Source organism: Hydra vulgaris, chromosome 01 (genome assembly GCF_038396675.1).
Source record: "Hydra vulgaris chromosome 01, alternate assembly HydraT2T_AEP".
In the NCBI taxonomy this organism is placed as follows: Eukaryota; Metazoa; Cnidaria; class Hydrozoa; order Anthoathecata; family Hydridae; genus Hydra; species Hydra vulgaris.
The window spans coordinates 5,353,065-5,368,321 of record NC_088920.1 but is presented as its reverse complement, the minus strand read 5'-3'; the positions used below and the strand labels follow the sequence as shown (position 1 = coordinate 5,368,321).

At 25.8% G+C, this 15,257-nt stretch overlaps 1 protein-coding gene across 1 annotated transcript in view; it reads right to left on the bottom strand.

The window, feature by feature from the left end:
• The window catches only part of LOC124809574 (NACHT, LRR and PYD domains-containing protein 12-like), a 28,792-nt gene extending 23,418 nt beyond the window's left edge, over positions 1-5,374 (bottom strand). Inside the window, exon 1 of the mRNA XM_065787287.1 lies at positions 4,030-5,374. Within this exon, the coding sequence (XP_065643359.1) occupies positions 4,030-5,341 (1,312 nt within the window). The 5' untranslated portion in view covers positions 5,342-5,374. The remainder of the gene's footprint in view (positions 1-4,029) is intronic.
• Positions 5,375-15,257: the final 9,883 nt, after the last annotated feature.

Below are 15,257 nucleotides of genomic sequence, written 5' to 3'. Positions count from 1 at the left end.
TATACTTGATGAGTCAGCTACCCTTCATCTTCTAGGATTAACTTTTACTTTCGATCTTTCTTAGAAACCATATATCAAATCGATTGCAAAACTAGCATCTGCTAAGGTTGCATCACTTCCTTATGCTTGTCACTTTCTTACTCAGGATTCTATTCTATATCTCTAAAAATCTTAAATCCGTCCTTGTATGGAATACTGCTGCCATATCTTGCAAAAACGCCCTATCTTTTTTAAACTAGGTGCAAAAACTCCTTACTGGTTGTCAGAAAGTTTTGTTGACAAAAAGTAAAAATTAAAATGCAAGACTGGAATTTTTTTGTTACTTGAAAGACTGCCTGCCCCAACCAAACCCTCAGTCGATGTAGCAGCACTCCCTTGAGAGTCAGGCTATAAGATAGTTGATGTAGCAACACTCTGTTGCAAGTCAGGCTATTTGTCAGTCTATGTAGCAGCACTCCGTTGCGAGTCAGGCTATTTGTCAGTCGATGTAGCAGCACTTTGTTGTGAGTCAAGCTATAAGATAGTCGATATAGCATCACTCCGTGCATAATTTACAGTAAAAAAAATTAAAAATAAAAACATTGTTTATATTATCAAAAACATTCAGAAAGTTTTTAAAAACATTCAGAAAGTTTTTAAAAACATTCAGAAAGTTTTTAAAAACATTCAGAAAGTTTTTAAAAACATTCAGAAAGTTTTCAAAAACATTCAGAAAGTTTTTAAAAACATTCAGAAAGTTTTTAAAAACATTCAGAAAGTTTTCAAAAACATTCAGAAAGTTTTTAAAAACATTCTGGTCAATTAAATTTGCGTTTTTGCGGTTTTTTTAAAAAATGATTAATTTGTAATTAAATTAATGGTTTTTACAACACGCAAATGTTGGACGAAAGTCAAAAGTAATTAAAAGTGATGTATTTGTTGGCATAAGAATCATTTTTTTCCTTCCGTACTCCCAAATGCAACAAACTATAGAACTATATATATATATATATATATATATATATATATATATATATATATATATACATATATATATAATATATATATATATATATATAATATATATATATATATATATATATATATATATATATATATATATATTATATATATATGTATATATATATAATATATAGATAAAATTAATAATAGAAAATAATTAAGAAGTTAGAAATAACTTAGAAATAAATTAAATTTGCAACAGTGGAAAAATACTACTGATGTTATAAATTGGTTCTCCATAATCGAAAATAAAAATGACTGTACATTCATTCAATTTGACATTAATAATTTTTACCCCTCAATAACTGCAGATATTTTAGATAAAACAATTGAATTTGCGAAAAGCCACACTTTTTAAAATTAGTTGATAAGCATTTCCTGCCCTTTAATAAATTACATAAAATTTTTAATCGAAATACAATTAAAGTTAGCTACAGTAGCACAAAAATATGGAAAGAATTATAAAATAAAAATATGGAAAGAAGGTAACAATAATGCTTTGTTAAACAAAAAAGAAATCCTAAATGGAAAAACTACATTAAATTTTAATTGTAAAAAAATAATTATCCAATGAGTGGAAGTTGTTTTTAAAAAAAATGTGGTATATAAATGTGTTGTTTCTTCTAAGAATGTACCTGATAAACAAAATATTGGCATAACAGAGGATGAATGGAAAGAACGTTTTGCCAATCCTGAGCAATCTTTTAAAAACAAAAAGTATTCAAAAGACACCATGCTGTCAAAATATATATTGGAATTAAAAGATGAAAATATTGATGATTTTATACTAAATTGGTCCATCCTTAAAACAGCACTTGCATATAACAATATTTCCAAAAAATGCATACTATGCCTACAAGAAAAATTTGAAGTTATTACACATGCAAACCAAGAATGTTTATTGAACAATAAATTGGAATTGATTTTTAAATGTAGGCACGAAAATAAGTTTCTCCTAAAAAAATATAAAAACAAGTGAGCTCAAATAATAATTACATTAAACCCGCCTTCATAAAAAATATTATATATATATATATATATATATATATATATATATATATATATATATATATATATATATATATATATATATATATATATATATATATATATAGTTAACAGCTAAGGAAACAAACTTGTGGTAAAAAATGACAAAATTAAGGATAGATTATGTTAAAACGCATTAATTTAATAACGGGAATAAATTAAACCACAATACAGCAAATTAAAAGATTTAAAGACTTACAAATTACATTCAGAATGTTTTTAAAAACATTCTGAATGTTTTTATTTTATTTTTTAAAAACGAATGCTTTTATTTTTATTTTTAAACTGTAAAACATGCGCGGAGAGTAGCTACATCGACTATCTTAGAGCCTGATTCGCAACGAAGTGCTGCTACATCGACTGACAAATAGCCAGACTCGCAATGGAGTGAGGGTTCAGTTGACTGAGGGTTTCAAATATGCAACTCATTTTTCACCATCACATCAAGTTATAAAGATATTTGGGTTCAAATCATAAGATTTTGGGGTAAAATTCCTTTTATTGTCCATAGAAATGCCAAACTGAGTTTTAAGAGAAGGGCATTTTTATAAAGATTTTAGAAAACAGAAAAAAATTTAATTTAAATAAAATAATGTGAAAAATACTCTAAAAACAATTTTAACAAAATATTTCTCAGCAGTCATATAAATATTAGTATTTTTATTACAAACAAGTGTTGTTTTAAAAACTTCTGTGAAAGTATGTTTCTTTTGAGATCCAGGTTGATATACTTTTAAATAATTTTTTTTTGACCATATTTGACCATAGGGATTTCACCCCAAATGCTAAAGAACCCAAAAATTTCTAAAGATTTTTAGGGGCAAAGACATCAATTCTAAACAATTAATAAATATTAGATTCATAAATATTTAATCATCCTATTTATCTTCATTAAAAGACTTTAAATAATTTTATATCTTTTTAGTACTGAACATAGAAGACAACAAAAAAGCTTCTTTAGATCTATCGGCTTTAGCAGAACAGAATCTATGTTATACTTGTATATCTTATACAAGTCTTACACAATTAATAAACTAAAAACAGTTCCAAGCCCAACAAAAACAAATACTGCACTTAATTTTAGTCATAATTTTAGTTTATTAGATGGTTTTTTCCAGTCCTTAACTTATCATCAAAAAAACACACATTAAGTAAATAGCATCTGTTTGAATTGAAGTTTATAAAACACACTTAATTAAATATAAAAAAATATATACTCTTTAACAATTTCAATAAAATGTATGTTTTATAAACAAATACAAAAAACATTTAGTTACTCTATCAAAAAGTGTTTTGTGTATTAAAAATCTCTCATAAAGTTTAAAGATATTCACTTTAAATGTAAATATACAACTTTTTCAAAGTATTATGTGGATTCATCACAAACTTTTAAAGTCTAGAAAAAAAAATTTAACTATCTTGTTAAAGGGATTTTAAAAGCGCTCCTCATGTCATAAATTTATATTGTAATTTTAAAAATCAAATTTGACAAAAAGTTATTTTGACAAAAAATATGTTATATTTTATAAACAATAAGTCTTAAAAAAGACTCTGCAATCCTTTTTATAATAACAGATATGCTAACAAGTACTTTGTTAATGAAGGTACCTTATTGAAAAGTTGATATTTTAATCATTTGCAAAAAAAGTTTTATCAAAATTCAGTTGATTTTCAACTCTTGCATGAAAGTTAATGAAAGAACTAAATCAATTGTTTCTTAACTTTTGCATGGAAGTCAAGGAAATCAAAAGTCAATGAATGCAAAATTTTAGCTGTTTCTTAACTTTTATAATGAAAAATGAATTGAATTAACATAAATAGCATGTTGAAACCTTACCTAATACAAATACACACAAACACAAACACACATATATAAATAAATATATTGCACTAACAAAATAATTTCTTAAAAATAACTTAAAAATGTCTATATTATTTATATCTTATTGAACACCAGTGTGTTTATCTAAAATGACTTACTAAAACTAGAAAACCAAGATTCATTCAGGTTAACAAGAAACTTTAATAAACTGTTTTGGTTTTTATTGGCTAATCCACAAATCATTGATAAGCAACTCTTCAGCCTCTCATTGGCCATAATCTCTTTACTACTTAAACAATTATATGCATATACAGATGCACAAAACTCCATTACAGTCAAATGTGCAAATTGATAATAACAACCAAGATCAGTTTCAATCTTTTCTATAAATCCAAAAAAATTACCTTCATTTTTATAAAAGTCACTATAAAATGCTTGAACTTCTTCTTTGGAAAAAATTATTTTATTTTCAACAAACAATTTATATGCAATTTTGCAAATAATCAAAATATATTTTTTGTTGGAACTATCTTCCATTATCTCATAAACCAATTTATTGTTTTTAATAATGTGTTCTCGTAAAAAATATAAAAAAATATTTCCATACAAATCTGTCATTGTTAAGAAAGAATTTGAATAAAAATTTTTTGAATCACTTATCATTTTACACATCGAAGACAAATAAAACGGAACAGATGCCATGGCTTTTGCAATTGGAGACTCCTTTAAAGTTGTTTTTACAACTTCTTTTTTTTCTTCTATAACATGATTTTCTACATAATTATTTATTCCATTTTCATTAAACCCCATTATTTGAATGGTTAACTTATCGCTATGTTTTGCGGATAGACATTGGTACTGATCTATTGCATAAACTCTACCAGCAATAACATATTTGTATTTTTGAACTTCTTTTAAAGCATTAACAATAGGATACTTACAAGTTAAACTTGAATTTAATAACTCATTCATATATTTAAATTCATCTAATCCATCAATTATAAACAGTGCAGTATGATTACTAATGTTAATGTCATTAACAATATCTTTGTAGAAAACATTTAGCAATTCATTAATATTAGAAATATTTTGATGTTGATTAAGCCTCCTACATTCCAAATAAAACACAAGTTCAACATTTTTCCAAATTAAACCATTTGACCAATCAAGCAAACATTTTCTAAGCAACCATGTTTTCCCAATACCAGCTATTCCAGATATTAATATTACTGATTCTTCTTTTGTAAATATTTCACTATATGGAATTGGTGTATAATTCATTTGCTTTTCAAGAAAATCTTTTCGTTCAACACTAAAAACAGCATCCATTTGAGCATTTGCTGCATTAACAACACATAGATCAACAAATTTTTGTATCAGATCAACATTTGCAGATGCTTTTGATAATGGTTGAAGTTCACCAATTTTCCCATAATATTTAAGATAATATTTTTTTAGTTCAGCCGACATCCTCAACAAATCTAAATAAAACAAAACAATTTCTAGTAATGTCATGATCATGATTTTGCTAATGTTTATGATTATGACGATGATGATCATTATTACTATAATTTTATGCAAATGTAAAAGATTTATTACATTAAACTTGACATAAAACTCATAAAACTAAAAGTACTATTATTAGTATTTTATTTTATTTTTATATTTTATTTATTATTAGTAATTTCATTACAAATAAAGTTCTGAAATTTCTTAACAAAAAATTCCTGTAATTAATATGAATTAAATTAAATTTTATGAAATTGATTTTTATTGGTAGTTATGAAAATTGAAGATATTTTAAACCAAAATTATATTTTGAGTTAATTTTATCATATTTTACAAACATTTTTATTTGTTATCATTTGCTACTTAAACATAAAGTTGTTGGTTCAAAAACTTTTTAAATATAACTGATTATTAGTTAAAAAAACACTTTTCTTACTGAAATTTCTTGGAAATTTCTTAAAAAAATATTAGAATTTCTTAATAAAAATTTAATAACTTAAGCTAATTGTTAGCAAAATTAAAAAAAAAACGATAAACAACAACTTCAAAAACTTTAACACGAAACTATCAAAGACTATCATAAGATTCATAGGAGAAAATCATAAGGTTCATAGAAGGTAATCATGAGATTAATAGGAGGTTATCATAAGATTTATAGGTTACTATAAGGTTCAGAGGAGGTTATCATAAGATTAATAGGTTACTATAAGGTTCATAGAAGGTAATCATAAGATTAATAGGAGTTTATCATATGATTAATAGGAGGTAATCATAACGTTTATAGGAGGTTATCATAAATTCATAGGAGGTTATCATAAGGTATCAAAGATATTATAAGATTAACCTGACATCAAAAACATCAAAACACAATAAAAGGTCTCAATATTTCCTCAAAAATGTGTTAAGAAACAAATTGAAAAAAAAAAAAAAAAATTAAAAGAAGGCTGAAATTAAAAAAAATTAAAAGAAAGCTTATAATTTTATCAAAAAACTTTGATGAAATTATAAGCTTGATAAAAGAGCAACTTCTCCGTTCAAAAAAAGAACTATTGTACAAGTTCTCAAGTCAGAGATTACTATGCTAAGATTTTTAACAAAAATCTCTCAAAAAGTTCTCAAGTTAGAGATTTAGAGATGCTAAGATTTTTAACAAAAAAGGATTATAAGCTACTTGTATGAAGTCTTACAAAAATATGTAGAAGATTTGCTTAAAAAGTTTTATGGCTCAAGTGATGTCGAACTTATGCATGAAAAAAAGATTATGTAAGCATTGTAAAGAATATTAATAAACAAAAAACAAAAACAAACTTTATTTGTGTAATTTATAGAAACTGAGGAGCCCATTTATTAAAATTTAATGCGAAAAATAAAGATAATATGTTTTGTTTAAGGAACCAACAAAATGGTGTTTAATAGTATGACCTTTCCATTTCATTAAAAGATTGCGGTTTAATTCATCTTCACATAAATTTCAGTTTCATAAATTAATGTATAAAATCAAAGTTAAAATCAAACTAAAAAAATTATGTCTGTTGTATAAAATATTTATAAAAAAATAGCTTTAATGTTTAATTCAAACTCATATTTCATTCGTTTGATTTCATTATGAGGAGCCCATTTGTAAAACGCGTCCAAGTTTGAAAACAACAAAAAACTAAACTACTTTTAGTTGCGCATCAACAGAAATTTTTCTTCATCCATTTTTAGGACCAAAAATTTTTTAATTGGTTCCATATTTAAATAGATGATAGCACTGTTCCTAAATTTGACCGCCAGGATAAAAGTAATGTCACTCAAACAAATTATGGTTTAATATAACACTTAGGACCATAAAAGTTGTTTCTAATTGTTTTTAAAATCAAAGTGACCGTGGCACATAGCTTTTTTGAATTTTTTAAGTGATTTTTTCTATTTTTAACTATTTTTTTAGATTTTAATTTTTTTTTGTATAATTATTTATTTTTTACACAACATGAAAGATTTTATTTAAATCTAATGAAAAAAGTAAGAAAAAAAAATCATTTTGACTATAAAACAGACAAAAAATTCAATATAAATTTTAATATATGACAATTACACTCAATTTCTGGCCATTTTTGAAGTTCATTATTTGCGCCATTTTAAAATATTAATACTTTGCGCCACTTTGTACAAAGTGTTCTGAAAAAAGGTTGATTTTTGAAAGAGTATTTACGCTTTATGTTAATTAAAACTAAGATAAGAAAGATCAAAAAATGTAATAGATCAAAGATTGAGAAAGATATCGTTCTTAAGCTGCTGCAAATTTCTATTTTTTTATTATCTCATATGTATTTTTTAATATTCTTTTCTTATAAATGACTTGTTTTTTACTTGACTATTTTATGTTTTTTATTTTAGTATATATAATACATTATACATATGCTATATATTACATGCAATGCATGATTATCTTTATATAATCCTTAGCTTTATATAAAATGCTATCCTTATTTGATTGAAAAGGAATTTTTAGATATAAAAAATATCTACTTTATATATTTATAATGTCAACTTCATCAGTGTGTCTACAACAAGTTTGTTGGTGTTGTTGGGAGCAATACGGAATAAATTCAAAATCTCTACAATATGTAAACAGCACAGTGAAAGAGTTGATGAAATCATATGTGTTTCATGGATATTCGAAACTAATAAAAGATTTTCCAACAAATATATGTTCAAGTTGTTGTAGAAATCTGAATTTGCTCAAGACTGGAAAAAACCCAAGAAAGGCTTGGGGAGAAAAGATATCCAAGGTAAAGATAATATTTATTTAATTTTTTTTTTTTTATATAAAGTTATGCAATGGAGGTATATTTGTAATACTAATAATTAATCTTAGAATTTTTATTCTGTTTCTATTTTTTTAAATTAAATTTTTATTTATAACAAAGTTTTTTGGAATAGTATTAGTTTTTAAGAATAATGGAACATCAAATTAGTTTAACGAGTTAATTTTGAAATTATATGTTTAAACAAATGCATTAATATTTATATAAATTATATTTTCAAGATTGATTGGACAAAAAAGACTGGGAGGATGAATGTTTAAAATAAATTTGAAAACAGAAACAGAAATCAAAACTAAAAGGATTTTATGTTCTGACTGCATATTTCTCTAGCATTGGAGCAGGGTTACCACATCAGTGTGGGAAAGAAACAGCTGTTTCTCATAAGTTTAGCTTTTGATCTTGGTTATCTTTAAGCTGAAAAAGTTGCAACAGGAATACTTAAGAGAAAAATGGAAACTGACAAAATAGCATATGGATCCAACTTTTTTATATCAAAAAGTGGAAAACCACTAACTATAAAGGTTGGTACGACTGAAAACAAAACTGATAGGCGATCTATCAGACAATTATCTGTTTAAATTGTACAAGAATTGCAAACTGTTTTAGAACTCTCACTAAATAAAGCAAAAGATATGATAGCAGTTCTATGAAAAGTTATGGATAAAAGATCATCCATTGAATCAAATATCTTTGAAAAACTAAATGAAATCAAAGAATCCATCTCAAAATTTTATGAATTTGAAAAGGTAATGTATTATATAAGTATTGACTAATTACAAAATACCAAAGAAAAATATTTAAAATAATAATTGTTATTTACATTGAGTTCTTGGGACCAAATGAATCTGTTCTTCGTAGAGATTTTGTATTTGTCCAAGAAACATCAAATTTCATTTTAAACATAATTGAACAGCGGAAAATGGATCCATTTAGTACTTTTGTCTGTATTTCTTTAGACTCAGGGGGTTCATTCTTGAAAGTTATTGTAAATATATTTGATCCTGAAGATAATAATGTAAACTCTGGAAGTTTCTAAACAGTGGAGTTCAAAGATGCCAGATACTTGGAATCACAGAAAATGTTCCAGAATCAAATTATAATTTACAACTTATTCTGGAAAAACTAAACTTGCAGAATGTTCAACTCAATATAGCCTTTGATTTAAAATGTGCTAATTCAGTATTTGGTTTATCATCTCATGCTGGTTTGAGAGCATGTCTTTGGTACGAGGGGCTCTCAACAACAGAGTCAGGAAAATTGAGATCTCTTGAAAGCCTGGATTATTGGTACTCCAAATATGCTAAGACTGGATTCAATAAGGCCCTTATGAAAGATTGTACGAATGTAATAAATCCCAGAGTTATCTACTTAAAAGAAGATCCTAAAACTTTAATACAGTACTTTGTCGCTCCACCAGAACTACACCTTATGATAGTATTTGATTCATTACTAGGAACTCTTTTATTAGATTTATGGCCTGGTTTTGATGAGTAGTTGAAATTTAAAAATTTTGTTCAAAGAGGTTACCAAAGTCGAGGTTGGGATGGCAGCATCTCAAATGCTATCATTAAAAATCTTAATGAATTAGAGCTTGCCATTAAAAACACTCATTATCATCTAACTCCCTTTGTTGAATGTCTTAAAAACTTCAGATCTGTTAAAGATGCGTGCTTTGGTAACACTTTAGAAACTGGAAATGAAGAATCTATATCCAAGTTAAAGAACTCGTTTATCTCTACACAAGAGCTGGCTTTAATCTTTGGTAAAAAACTAAGTTTGACTTGGAAAATTCATATTACTTTGTGCCATGTAGTTTCATTTGTCAAGTATCATAGATGCGGTTTGAAAGATATGCTGAACAATGTGGTGAATCATTACATGCCAAGTTTAAACCAATCTGGTCTAGATATAAAAGAAGTGAAGGACATTCAGAGCATAGCGATAAACTTTTGGCAGCTGCTAAACATTTTGGAGGAAGTAGAATAACGTAATGTGTGTGTAATAAAACACACACACCTAATGTGTGTGTTTTTTCTTTTTCAATTGAAAAAATAGAACTTTATATTTATTGTTTCACTATATTATTACTTGGTAAAAAAATGACAATTAAAATAATAAAGAAATAAAAGCTGATATTATTTTAAAATTGTGATTTCAGCGCCGAAAAATGATGGTAGACTTATTGCTCCTCCCACTTTTGATGCATAGTTAAATAAGGCAACCAACTATAGTTTATTTTCCTGAAATATCTCTAATGGTTGGTTGCCCCCATTCTTATGCAGACCATAGTAGCCCCTATTTCCGACTACTATTTTAGTCCTTTAAAATAGCCAAGAAAAGTTAAAAAAAGCTATGTACCACGGTCATTTTGATTTTAAAAACAATTGGAAACAACTTCTATGGTCCTAAGTGTTATATTAGAGTGACACAACTTTTATCCTGGTGGTCAAATTGGGGAACAGTGATAGATTTAAATATATAAAACGTGGAAATAGAATTAACTCAAATTTTTTTTTTTATGACTTTTGCGCGTTTTGCAGATGAGCTCCTTATATAGTTACATATAGTTTCTATAAATTATACAAAATTAGTTGCAAAAAACTGGCCAGATTTTTAAGTTGTTTTGAAAATATTTCAAAAAACAAAAAACAAAAAAACGCAAAAAAAATTAATTGGACCGATATGAGACAGTTACAAAAAAATAATGAAACTAGGAAAAGAAAATAACTTTTAATGTGAAAAAACTTAAAGCAAAATAAATTACGTTTAGAACAAATATTTTCGAAACATCTCTCTTTTATAAGTTTTTTTTTAAATTAAGCAACATTTTTTATATAAAGTAACATCTTACGAGTAATTAATAAGCAAACAAATGTTCTTTTATTTATCAAAGAGTATAATATAATTTTTATTTATATACTCAAATCTTATTTTCAGTGCTGGATTAAGAAGGGTTGGGGTTAGAGGGGGCTATAGATCCGGGCCCTGAAATAGTCAAGAAAACCTTTTTTATTAGCCATTTTTATGCTGCTGTGGCATATAAAAAAGGCCTCCAAAATAAAACAAGCCCCCAGCCCCAATAAGTCCAACAAGATTCAAATAAAACCAAGGCTAGTTTTAGTTTTATTTGAGCTTAATTATTTTATAAATAAAAAAGTCAATTCTTTTAATAAATATTTTATGCTTTGCGTAGTTTGAAAAGTTTAACATATTTGAAACAATTCTTCTTAGTAAGATGAACAAATGAATAAATTAAATCATTGAGTTACTGTAGAAATTAATTAACTAGATAGAAATCAACTTAAAAGGTAAGAAACACTTTAGAAAGTGAAACTGCTACACAATACCGCCGATGATGCTTAGTGAGTGGGCTTTTTCATTTTAGTATTTAAAACAAAAAAAAGTATAAAAGTATATAAGTAGAAAAGGGGTCCAACAACAACAACAACAACAACAATTATTTTTCATAAATCATTTTTACAATAGTTTTGATAATAATAAAATAATAATAGTAATAATAATATATTATAATAAATACTACTACTACTACTACTACTACTACTACTACTACTACTACTACTACTACTACTACTACTACTACTACTACTACTACTACTACTACTACTACTACTACTACTACTACTACTACTAATACTACTACTACTACTTCTACTAATATAATAATAATAATAATAATATATTATTATAATATAAGATAAAAAAATTAATACAAATTATGGTAATAGTAATAATACATATGTTTACAATAATTACAATGAAAAAATAATAATAATAACTAATATTATAATGGTAGTTATAAGCATAAAATTATTTATAATAATAAGTTAATGATTTATTTAAGATGGTGTCACACATACAGAAATCTGAGGAGTGACACCAATTTTTAAACATAATATAAGTATTAATAAGCAAAGAAATATATTGAAACATATGGACCGTAAACACATAGATTAAAGCACATGAAGCATACATTAAAACAAACATGTAGAAATCATAATTTGCAGATTTAATAATAATAAAAATAATTAAAAAAAAAATAAACGAAAAGTACTGATGAAAATTCAAGTAATGACGAAAAGAAAATTATAAGAATATTTTAATTGTAAGGATAATAGGTCTAAAGGTAAGAATAAAATTTTTTTCAGAACGTTTTTTAAATTAATATTGTTTAAGATGGAGTAAATGTATTTTAGGATATAGTTATTTTGGACTCATTCAAAATGCATGCAAGGCTCCTGTTCCATTCACAGATTAACACTAATTAACAATAGAATTTTTACCATACTTCTGGATTTTAAAAGATGGTACATTTAGTTTTCAATTGTGTATATTTCTAGTAGAGTAGGAATGTAATAGTCTACTTTCTGTGAACAAGTTTGTGATAGGAGATTGTGGGTTTTTATTTAAGGAGTCAAAAACAAAAAGAAGATTAGCATACTTTGCTAGTGCTGGAAATGTTGAAATGAAAATATTTATCAGTTACTAATATGTTTTTAATTCTTAAAAAATTTTCACTGATTTTCACTTTTGTTTTGAGAAATTTTTTTTGTTGATAACAAGTGAAAATTAATAAATGGGAGAGGGGGGCTTAATGAGCTTAGGGTGGATGGGAAAATTTTCTAAAAATTAATTAATAAACATCCGCCTCACCCACTTCTATCAATTACTCGAGAGTTCACACACACAAATATATTTTTTGTTAATTCACCTCCCCAAGGCCGAGAAGGCCACTATAGACGAGGAGGCTACTTAAGTGTGGTTATAACCCTCTCTCAACTCTATAACTCCGAAACACGAACCATGGCGAACAAGGTCGCTGCGCGGAGAAACAAGTTAAGCCCGGTACTACAAAAGATGTGGTGGGGATCGAACTCAGAACCTCTCGCTTATGAAGCAAGTGCTCTACCACTACACCACTACTGCATTATATATATATATACATATATATATATATATATATATATATATATATATATATATATATATATATATATATTTGTATTAAAGCTAATCAGGGACATAATTTGGTGCTTTAGACATGCTAATATATGGTATTTTAATACATGTATTAATTTACACCTTATCCTGTTGTAGCTCTTGTCAAAAACTTGCTGTCCCCACATTTTTTGCCACTCCGTTATTACATTCTAAAATTGTCACAGGTTTGTAGTTTTTACATATTTGCTAATTAAAATAATGAAAAAAAGTCCAGTTCTATGGAATTTGTTAACATTTAAAGTTATATTGTGTTGCAAGCATTATTTATATATAAATGAGAGCCTAATTACCTTATTTTAAAAATGATATTCTTATTTGAAGTCTACTCCGTTACGCTTTTTTACTCCGTAAAATTACACATTTTTATATGGCGTGTTTTAGTACTCTTTAAATCTTTTAGACAATATAGCAATAAAAGATTTTAAAGATGTTTTCCAATAAGTAATAATGAGATATTATTGATTATGTATAGTTATGTCTACTCCGTTACTGTCAACTCCGTGATTTCCTCTTAATAACGAAGTTGACAACAACATTAACGGTCGATTTTTGTCGAGTTAGTTTCTTTTTTTAAGACGCTTTACCTTTTTTAAAGAGACAATGTACTGAATTTATTTGTATACTAAGATTTTCCCTTTATTTTAAAATGTAACTTATACTGTTTTGCTTTTAAATAATAAATAATTAGCAAATGTCAGTAACGGAGCAGACATTGTCACATAAATTAAATTTTTTATGTCATTAAATTTGGCTAATATACTTAACATGTAGGCTCTAGTTATAGTACCCAGTATATTTCATTACAAAAATAGAATTTGTTACAAAAATAATAATAATTCACAGATGTAGTTACATTTATGTTACGGTAACGGAGTGGTTAAAATTATTGGGCCTCATTACTTGATGATATCCAAAAGCATTTAAAAAGCAGATTCGTGCAAAACCAAATCTATTTTTTGCATCCCTAATGATGAAATTTAACTTACTTGTTAAAATTTTATAGATAGTCCAAACTTTATTTTCATGCAACATTAGTTGCGACAAAACCGTCTTATGAGAAATTGACTCATAACCTTCATTAAAAAGATAAGATATTCAAAATATGAAAATATTTTATTTCTATTAGTTTTTATAAATATTACCTGTTATAAAAATATCAATAAGATGACACCTTTCTTAATGTTATGCTTTTTATTTTTTTTAATTAAGGTGTAGATGTACATAGTAGTTCTATTGGTTTAAGGTTAAGTTATCATATTGGTTTAAGAATAAATTATTCTATTGGTTTAAGTATAAGTTAAGGTCAGCTATTTAATCCACAACATATTTAAAGCTAGGCTATTCAACAAGCTATGAAAATTACAGTGTGTGTAGATTTATGAAATAGAATTTACGAATGAAATTAGAACATGTAAGATAAATTGATAGGACAGTAGTAATTTTTTATTTTTGTTTTTTAAGTATTGGCAGTCTGTACTTGACAACTTACTTTCCTGCAACGAAATCAAAAGAACCTTCAACTACAAACCAATTTAAAATAATTTTCATAGCAGCATTTTCTAAGAAAAATTTTTCCTTTATTTCATTTACTAATTAGATTACTTATATTTCATAATTTCTTTAAATTATTTTTGGAGATTAAATTTGGTGTTTTACAAAGTTTTAAGTTTAAAAAAGTATTTTACATATAGATTTTTAGTTTTTTAATAATTAATTTTTATTCAGAAGTACAATTACAATTGTGGCGTTAAATTTTTGTAATATTTTTTCTGCAAATATCAATTTGATTTTATGTTATCAATGTGAAAGTATAATCTTAAAGATATAATTTAAAAAAATGGTAGGATGAGGTACATAACATAGGGTGGGGTGGGGTAATATGAATAGAATTATATATATATATATTTTTAATATAATTTTTTTTTTAGTTAATTACTACCATAAAAACTTTTGGTATTTTTCTTTACACTCAGGGTGTATAGAATCACAATGAGTAGAAAATAAATATATTTCAAATAACTAACTTACTAATCCTTTTTTAACAACAC